Source organism: Tigriopus californicus, chromosome 11, assembly GCF_007210705.1.
Source record: "Tigriopus californicus strain San Diego chromosome 11, Tcal_SD_v2.1, whole genome shotgun sequence".
NCBI lineage: Eukaryota > Metazoa > Arthropoda > Copepoda > Harpacticoida > Harpacticidae > Tigriopus > Tigriopus californicus.
In genome coordinates, this window is record NC_081450.1 from 3,673,252 (window position 1) to 3,682,154 (window position 8,903).

Below are 8,903 nucleotides of genomic sequence, written 5' to 3' on the forward strand. Positions count from 1 at the left end.
AGCTGTGTTCTAATCCAAGCTCAATCTGTGACCCTAGACTTATTGGTCAATTTGGGTAAAAAGATCAATCGTCTTTAAAACCATTCATTTTTGTAAATGTAGTTAAAGGGTTTGCCTTTCCTTCGTGACTAATATACTAGAGGCCAATCATAGCGCTAAATTGAAGTCGATAATTTGTTTCACTGTTTACTTGGGTAATTGTTGGGTTCATTAAGGATTATTTTGCCCTCAAATGTCAAAAATTGACTAACTCTTTGTCAATAACCAGGAAAATTTTTTTCGTCAGGTAATGCCGTATCAAGTTTTAGAATACTAAAAACGAATCCTAAATATATGGCTAAGTTGCAAAAATCGAAGCTTAGGGACGTATCCCATTTGAATCATACGAACGAAAACAGTCACCCTGATTATTTGACCAGAAGACAGTAGTGCAAGATCTTCATGAAATATGTCATTAAATTAATTGCTTCAAATTGAAGCTTTCAGTTGTTAACCGCTTCGTAATGGTTTTTCCAAATGGATTTTCATTTGCAAAGCAAAACTTTGAAACATATTGAACTTGAGATTAAAAATCAGTGCCAGAGCGAACGGTTCTTTGCATTCTGAGTAGCTCACAATCTCATTGATGATGTCATCAATTGGTCAGAGAGATCAATCTGACCCTCCTCGAGCATTAGTGTCCAAGTGACTCTAAATGTGTGTTTTAATCCATCAAAACTTTTATGGCATGGCCAGTTCGGGTGGACAACTCTAGTTTTGGACAACGGCAAAGTACATTTCTTCATGGTCTTGTCTGTTCATACCATATATTGTTGATATGGGAGCATTTTATTGACTTTAGAAGATTTTTAAACCCACCGATAAGTGTAGTAACGAGCAGACGAGTACACGTCCAAAAGTAGAGTTATTCCCCCGGATTTGACCCACAAAAAGTGTGCATGGCCTGCGGAGTTGGATTCTTTATCTTTTGCTATCACCTGTTTTTGCTATTTCTCATGCTCATCAGAGATTAAAATAGATGTCAAAGCTTTTAAGTGATCATGCCCTGAAGGTTGGACACTCTCGGGAGAAAGTTGAAAAAAGTCCGGACACTAGAAATGATCAATGTTTTAACTCTCTGTTGTTGTGGCAACATGGCCATTCTAATAGACATGTAACCTTCAGGCCCAAAAGGCATGGAGTCCTTGATTTATCGGCTCAAAATGATGGCGTCATAAATCTTGGACTCAGTGCCCATTAGGTTTCGTTGGCATTGTCCAGATCCATCCGTGATTACTCCAAGTGCATTTTTTGCCATGGTTGACAAATTCATGTTTCAAAACCTCGAACCACTTGGCATCATAACCAACGAATGCCGACCAACCCCAAGTCGGGTCTGTCCGTGGAAACACTGCATGAGTGGAATAATTGTTCATTAATCTAGGGCGTGGGTTCTCGCATCTCCACACGCCATTTGCTTAATTTAGGGGAGGCCCCTCGCAAGAAAGAAAATTAAGATCGGGTCGAGAGGGTAATGCCATCGTAAAGTATTGGATGAATGCCAATCAAAGGACTCCCTGGGAAGACGAATCTGGAATTGGAAAGCATTAACATATGAGCTGTGGCTTCATTTGGAAGTGCATTCGTATTGGCAGGAGTCGTAACAACTCTGTTCTCCGCCTTTACAAATAAGACATTTTTTCATGAGCGAAAAAAAAGATCTAGTTTTGGAAAGCTGGCAGACAATAATCCAGTAAATTCAGTTTGTCCAAGATATTATTGCGCTTATATCCATGCATTCATCATATAATGGATGGATTAATTGGTTTGGTAAATTGTTTAATCAGAAAACAACAAAAATAAATATGTACTTGTATGACATCTAAACAGCATCTAGTTTTCCTTAATTATTCAATACTTGAAAAACATGTTGTTGCACGGATATTCACAAGCCTCAGTTTACTTACATTGAGCTTTCAGGTGAGTAAAGGCTTCATTCCGTTTATCTGAATATTCATCATCATTGAGAAGCTGTTGCACTTAATGACCCTCGCAAATGAGTGTTGGTGGAGAGATACGGTGACAATTAGGCTTTTAAAGATCATCACTGTCACTCTGATGGAATTGCTCTTTCAGTTTTGTCAGATGCAAAATCGTCTAAAAAACTGAACTTGAATCCACTTTCAGGAATTTACGGTTGTAATTAGCTCTCGTTCAGGGGCTAGTGGGTCGTTTGCGATTCCCTAAGGCCTGAATCAGGTTCTTGTGTTTCATGTCCCTGAAATTAATTGAACTTTATGGCATGTAAATCGGACTACTGGCATCGCTGGACAACATGGTCAAGGGATTGTCTTTGAGTTCAAATTCGAAAATATGAAGACTGTAAAGGCTGCCTGCCAATAACAACTTGCAACACAAAAAGTGTGTACTAGCTTACGTAAGATTCAATAAAAGGATCTCTCAACCTCAAGATGCATATAACTACATTTGACAGGGTCTTGACAGATTTAGCAAAGTAATGAAAAAGGTTGTAACTAGCTCCTTGAATTGCATCCTCAGATTATGATGCATTTGTGTACAATTTCTCAAAGGAGAAAGCTGGTCCAAGATTCATGTCCGAAGAATCGAGGGGTCCTAGCAATCAATGTCAATCTCATGAGAACTTTTTGGCATCAAAATGATCTGGACTGCATTACTTCTGGACGACGAAAGGAGTCCTCATCAAATCACATTTTTTTCCAATTATATCACAAGGTTACTCTTCTAAGGTTGAAGGCAATCTCTTACAAAAGGCATAAGATTATGCATTTACACTCAGATAGAATCACCAAAACCTACCGATTTATGATATCTTTAGACATGACCACAATGTCCAGAAAGTAGAGCAGTTCGCGATTGAAGTTTATGTTTTGCACACCATGTAAATTGAGCTCTCAAACATGTGCTTGCAATGAAATATCAAGGTTGTACGTAGTAAGTCGTGGTGGGCATCCTCGTTGTAATTGCCTCAAAAGGGAGGGCAATTTCCAGATCATTAGCATCAACTCATTATCCCGATCAGCTGTTGTGATCTCATAACTTAAGCACTTGTTACTGCCCGTCTAGCAGAAGGATCTCAGGGAAGGTCAAGCCACGGTCGTCAATTGGATTGCTCAGGCCGATGTTGCATGAGGTTCTCATAGGTGTTATTATCCGGGATCTCATAAGGAGCATCTCCATGTTTATGGAGGTACCAAACAGATCCGGAGGTGCCTTCGCTCAGCACTTTCAGAACTGCTTGCCCAACATCTTCAGCCGTCAAAACCCTCGAATCAGCGGAATTATCGTGGTCAATAAGGAATTGAGTCCCTGCCTGAGGATACATGCAAATGATATGGTGGACCACCCAAATGTTGTTGGGTGAAATGAACGTCTAATCAACGGGTTGGTTCTGATTGTCTGAGAAGAAGATATTTTTCACATGCCTTTAATAGGCTTTTGAATAATAATAACAACAATATTATGTGCTCAAAGTGGCAATTTCACACCACAAATTTCAGTCCCACCTGATAATTATATTAACACTAATACTAAATTTCCGAACAATCAAAACTTATGACGCTATCATTCCTAACTATCGTGTATGAAAAAGATTGACATAAAATGAGTTTACTCTAAGCATTCCTGTCATAAGGAAAAATCCGTTAAGCATTGACATTGAACTTGAGTACAAACCAAACGAACCTGAGACATGCCGCAATGTTTGACATAGTGTTGAAACGGAGTGTCCACGGCATAAGGACAGAGGCTACATATTTTGATTCCATGTTCTTGGAACGCCACAGGATGTCCCATGGATCTGGTGAAGGCGTTGATGGCCGTTTTTCCGGCCGTATACACGGGCATAGCGGGCCAGGAAAGGAGCCCTTGATTGGAGGAAATGTTCAATATCATCCCACCCATCTTCATGCATTTGATGCCCAACTTGCATCCACGAATCGTTCCCTAAGGTAGAAACCCACGGATTAAGCCTCACACACAAAGATGTACAACTTCATCCCGAATCATCCATCTTTTAAGGCTCAAACACTCACTAAGAGATTAATTTGGAGTTGGGCTTCCCACCCAATTTCCGAAATTATCCCCGCGTTGTTAATCAAAACGTCAATCTTCCCGAACCTTTCCACACATTTCTCGATGGCGAGCTCGAAGTTGGTGTGGGAAGACACGTCCAATCGGAGGAAGCCCACATTCTCATTGCCAAATTCTTGGCCAAGCTCTCGACAAGTCTCCTCACCTGCCTGGAAAAATGATGCTTCAAGCCATGGCTACATCAAAGAGTTCTCTCCCTCCATGACTTACGTGAATCAGAATATCGCCTATTAAACACTTAGCTCCATGTCGAAGGAGCTCTTGGGCAATAGCTTTGCCGATCCCTCGAGCTCCACCAGTGATCAGACAAGCTTGTCCTTTGAAAGACATTTTAAGACTGACCAATCGGGTTTATCGATACAACAACCGGAAATTTGACCTCTAGAGAAAGGGCTGGCCATTAGAGTAAAATCGGCCGTTTTATTTGATAACCCTCATGAGGGGTGGTGTAGTGGTTAACGCAGTCTCCTATCATAGAGAGAAGTCCCCGGTTCGAATCTCCTCCCCGACCTTTCCCAAGGAAACTTTTAGACGCTATATCACACCCACAGACGGAGAACCACTCTAATACGGACTACGACACTGCCTATCGGAAATTTAAAACGATGATGTGATGGCTAGCTTCGTTGACCGGGCACAAGGTTTACCCCTGCAACCTTAGCACCCCAAATAAAAAACCTCTAAAATATCAAATACATCCGTAAGTAGAATTGTGGACTCCTGCGAATTACGTTTTCTATTCTCGTGTTCCATTATCACGTGTCGCATTGTCTATGAAGAGCAAGACCACTGTCTCTTTCGCAGAGTTTGACCTCAATCCCCTTCCCAAATACTATACACACACATTCTGGCAGAGAAGTTTCCTTGATTGTATCGGATCTGATGGATGTTGTTGCAGTTAGAGCTGAGAGTAGTCTTGGATGAGGACACTTGAGGCAACAATCTCTTTGGGTCGTGATGAGAAAGAAAACAGGTCCTAACCGAATAGTCGAAGGATAAACAATCCTGAGTCAAACAACGCGCAAGTACTACTGATAAAAAAAAACATAAAAAAACCGATCAACTCACATTCGTATTGAATCGCACGTGATTGGTTAAGGCCCACATACAGCATGAGATGGGAAACCATTTGAGTCGAGTAGGTGTCAAAGTAGAGCCCCACCTCAACAAAACCGTCAATCACATGAAGCTTTTCAGTGTAGGTCATATGATTCAGCGTATAGAAATTTGAAGAGTCTACTCATGTATATTTGCTTTTCTTCCTTTTCGGTTATGAAAACCGGTTTTAACGTGTAATATCACAGAGCTAGACAAACGCTCGGACAAGCCCTCGCTCATCTCTTGCATGCAAAAAAGGGTAAACTCGCCCAAGGTGTCTTGACCTATTTCTTTTTCTTTATTGCGACTCTAAATCATGTCATGGCGTAAAAACAAATGTAAAATATTTATAACTATAGAACATAGTTGAATATAGAAAAGAAAGATTTAAATTTATTGTTTTTAAGTCTTGTTTTCACGAACTTTGAGCACAGAAACCATTGGCCTTTGAATAAATGGTGGTTCTGCAACTACGTACAGAAATATTAATGCATCAACGAATAGCAAGTCGACAAAAGATCAGAATCTTTGAAGAGGCACAATCCCAGTTCTTCCCACAAAACAAATATATGTGTATGTGCGACAAGGTAAGAGTAACGAATAACAAAACAGAATATTAACATATTGTAGAACTCGTTTAGAGCAAAATGTAGTTGTCCATCATTTTGATGAACCAAAAACTTTTGCTTACGTGAGCTTCACATTTCTATGGTTTGATGAAGAATAAATTCCTTTCCACTGAAGTCGTACGTTTATTTGGACATTTTTTAGATTGGACAGAAAATAATTGGAAGATTACGTGTTCAACTGAACGTTGGTTGGTTTTTGAGCCAGAAGGCTCTCCATGTTATTCTGATCTTGTATTTCATATGCTGGCTCTCCTTGGTTTTGAATGAACCAAACAGACCCTGACCGGCCTTTATTTAGAATGTCCACGGCTGCTTCTCCCACATCTGTGGCTCTTAAGATGACATGTTCATATGGCAATTCTCTCATATGTTTTTCTCCTGCCTGCGAAGAGAACAAGATTAAGGACACATGCATTCGACAAGTATGTTTATCCATCACAAAATGTACAATGTAAATCGGCAAGAACACTAAAACAACAAGCCTGGCAGTTGAATGAGCCAACACTTGTTCTCTTGATGGGCGAAAATCGATAATGAATGAAGGCCTTACTTACCTTGGTTATACCAATGAAAGGTTGGCATTGATGTATTGGTGTGTCCACTAAATATGGGCACAAAGACATGATTCGAACTCCGTGGTTCTCAAATTCAAATTCTTGACCCGCACAACGAGTATAAGCCACAAGACCAGCCTTAGATGCAGAATAGACATGCATAAAAGGCCAAGAAACCAAACCCTGATGTGATGCAATGTTTAGGACGGCACCACCTTGCATCGTACTATTTTGTGGATTTCCATCCTTGGCCATGAACTCCAAGGCTAATTTACACCCTCGGATGGCTGCCTGAAAAAAGTTCAAGGTCAGGACAACGAGGTTTCGTGATCGGAACTTGCATTTGAGATTCTTTGAAACCTAGTCAATCTTGTGTTGAAACGTTTGCGGAGTTGACTAAAAGTACGATAACGGTCCCAAGTGCATCATCATTTAGGAATGCCTACCACAAAGTTGACTTGATTGACGGACTCCCAGGCGTGCTCAGACACAATCCCCGCGTTGTTGACCACGACATCCAATGTTCCAAAATCCTCGATACATTTCACGAACGCCTGCCGAAGATTCGTCTCAGAAGTGACGTCCACTCTCAAGAAAGAGACTCGATCAGAACCAAATTCCTCTCTAAGTTCCGTTTCCGTTTCTAGACCCCCCTGTAATAAAGCAATCGTTAAATGATAGACGTTAGAATCAATGCCTCAGAGGCCATCTAATCCACAAGTGACCGTGCGTACACTACCTGATAGGATATGTCCACAAAAAGGCATCTGGCACCATTTCGGAGTAATTCCGAAGTGATTGCTTTTCCAATCCCTCGAGCTCCACCGGTAATAAGACACACTTTATTGGCGATAGACGACATTTACAGCACAAGCCCTTGGTGACGAGTAAAATTCTGAGAAATCTCAACTCATTGTGTTTGGAGAGACAGTACTTGAGAGCAACAATTGATGTGCGTGGATTCTGGTTGGGCGAGGAAAAGCCAGTTCCTCTCTCTGAGCTAACAAAAAAACGTTGTGTGCCCCAAAACAACCGCACTTGAGCTCACGAAAATGACGGATCTCCTCGAGGACCTTGGCCTTTGGAGGCTTCGAAAGTAAACCTGTTTATTGGATGTTGGATCATCAATATCGCAAAACAAAAGATCGATCAAAGGTCACTTATTTACGATGCATTTTATTTCTTCTCGTTCTCTCTCTCACAAAGACCTCAAATGCTTATTTTTGGGAGTAGAGGGAAATAATGGCCATCAAAACTCGCTTGCGTGGTTTGCGACCTCGTGACAGTTTTAAATAAACGTTCACATCATTTTTAACGACTTGCAACCCTTTGAAGATGTCAAGTGTGTGTGTTTGAATTTGGGCAAGACTCCAACAACCAATCAAAGGTTGGCACATTCCCCAGACTGTATGTTCATAACGATCCAGTCCATGAACATTTCAATACTCGAAAAGACCTGCGGTTCCAAAGTGTTGCAAGTGGTGCCTCCAAAGCTGAAGATCCCAACAAGCGAATGTCTGCGCGTGTCTTGATCAAAAACCGACAAGGCTCCTCCTGACACGTGATCCTGGCAATTTGCGCTGGCCTTCATAATTGAACACATTCGATTTCGGGTAAAGACTGCGGGAAAAGAACGGCAACTCATTCAATAACTCATGGCTAGTCGTTGTTCCATCTTTACTTGCCTCTTTGAGATGAAAATAGCCTGCGACAAGGGGGAAAAGCTCGCATGGAACGAATGGTTGTGGCTTGAACGATGGGATCCGCTTTGGGAGCTTCACCTTGGGACCAAAATACCTGGACCAGCGTCTTTCCCGTGAGGGGTAATAATACATCCTTGATTAATGGGAGACAAATGGGGACACTTCCATTAGAGCTCAGGACTGGGTGTCTGGCTAGGATCAAGGCTAAATCATTGGTCACCCCTTCAGTTTGAGAGCGACGATATCCTTGATGATAGATGACGTCCTTCACTTGGAGATGCTCTTCCACGGGTCCAAATTTGGCCTGAGGAGAGAACATACATAATCGCAGATGCTAGATGCCAGATGTGTTCTTCGATTTATTAGCGGTATGTGATAGTAAAGACAATTGATTGATTTTACATGAAGAATTGATATGGAAATACTGTGGCTCATTTTGGTGGAAGGAAATTAATATACAACAACCTATAACGTTTTCGACAAAGGTTAATTCTCGCTCTCAGGCCATACAATGTTAGCGCGATTGAAATTGGGTGCTTGATTCATTTATAGTGTTTTTGGGGGGAGTTGACTCTGGCAACTACATTTAGGATTTAAGGGAGCTATTGTAGAAACATTGCAGTGGTTTGTAACTAAACAGATGTAGCCCAATTACTCGACCAAATACACTAATAGACACTTACAATTACTCCTCAGAACGAATGTTCTAATCACAAAATTTCGAATCACTTATTATTAAAAACAGATTACAATTACACTCCGAAAACCTCATCAAATGAAATACAATTGCGTTTCAAAACAATCTGAAC

The 8,903-nt window shown here is 41.0% G+C and overlaps 3 protein-coding genes across 6 annotated transcripts in view; all 3 read right to left on the reverse strand.

The window, feature by feature from the left end:
• Nucleotides 1–1,089: 1,089 nt before the first annotated feature.
• Nucleotides 1,090–4,477, reverse strand: LOC131890286 (15-hydroxyprostaglandin dehydrogenase [NAD(+)]-like). 3 transcript variants are annotated; one of them, XR_009374293.1, is made up of 5 exons: nt 4,321–4,477; nt 4,053–4,259; nt 3,703–3,963; nt 1,947–2,257; nt 1,090–1,570 (listed from the first exon to the last, which is right to left on the reverse strand). XR_009374293.1 is itself a non-coding variant. In XM_059239607.1 (4 exons), exons 1-4 carry the CDS (start codon nt 4,438–4,440, stop codon nt 1,463–1,465), a joined length of 696 nt encoding a protein of 231 aa, XP_059095590.1. In that variant the 5' UTR covers nt 4,441–4,477; the 3' UTR covers nt 1,090–1,462. The 3 variants fall into 3 exon arrangements, 2 of the variants coding, with proteins under 2 accessions (XP_059095590.1, XP_059095589.1); XM_059239607.1 differs by lacking the exon at nt 1,947–2,257; XM_059239606.1 differs by lacking the exons at nt 1,090–1,570; nt 1,947–2,257 and adding an exon at nt 2,860–3,331.
• A 1,469-nt stretch (nt 4,478–5,946) lies between these two features.
• LOC131890285 (15-hydroxyprostaglandin dehydrogenase [NAD(+)]-like) lies at nt 5,947–7,331 on the reverse strand. The gene is made up of 4 exons (XM_059239605.1): nt 7,131–7,331; nt 6,838–7,044; nt 6,392–6,682; nt 5,947–6,219 (listed from the first exon to the last, which is right to left on the reverse strand). Exons 1-4 carry the CDS (start codon nt 7,251–7,253, stop codon nt 6,004–6,006), a joined length of 837 nt encoding a protein of 278 aa, XP_059095588.1. The 5' UTR covers nt 7,254–7,331; the 3' UTR covers nt 5,947–6,003.
• A 216-nt stretch (nt 7,332–7,547) lies between these two features.
• Nucleotides 7,548–8,903, reverse strand: part of LOC131890284 (vitamin K-dependent protein C-like) — a 3,722-nt gene continuing 2,366 nt past the window's right edge. Inside the window, exons 3-5 of one of the 2 annotated variants that reach the window (XM_059239603.1) lie at nt 8,315–8,398; nt 8,077–8,227; nt 7,548–8,011 (exon numbers count right to left, since the gene is read on the reverse strand). In XM_059239603.1, coding sequence (XP_059095586.1) covers nt 7,773–8,011; nt 8,077–8,227; nt 8,315–8,398 — 474 coding nt within the window. In that variant the 3' untranslated portion in view covers nt 7,548–7,772. Of the gene's footprint in view, nt 8,012–8,076; nt 8,399–8,903 lie in introns of both variants that reach the window. The other variant, XM_059239602.1, reaches the window with a different exon arrangement.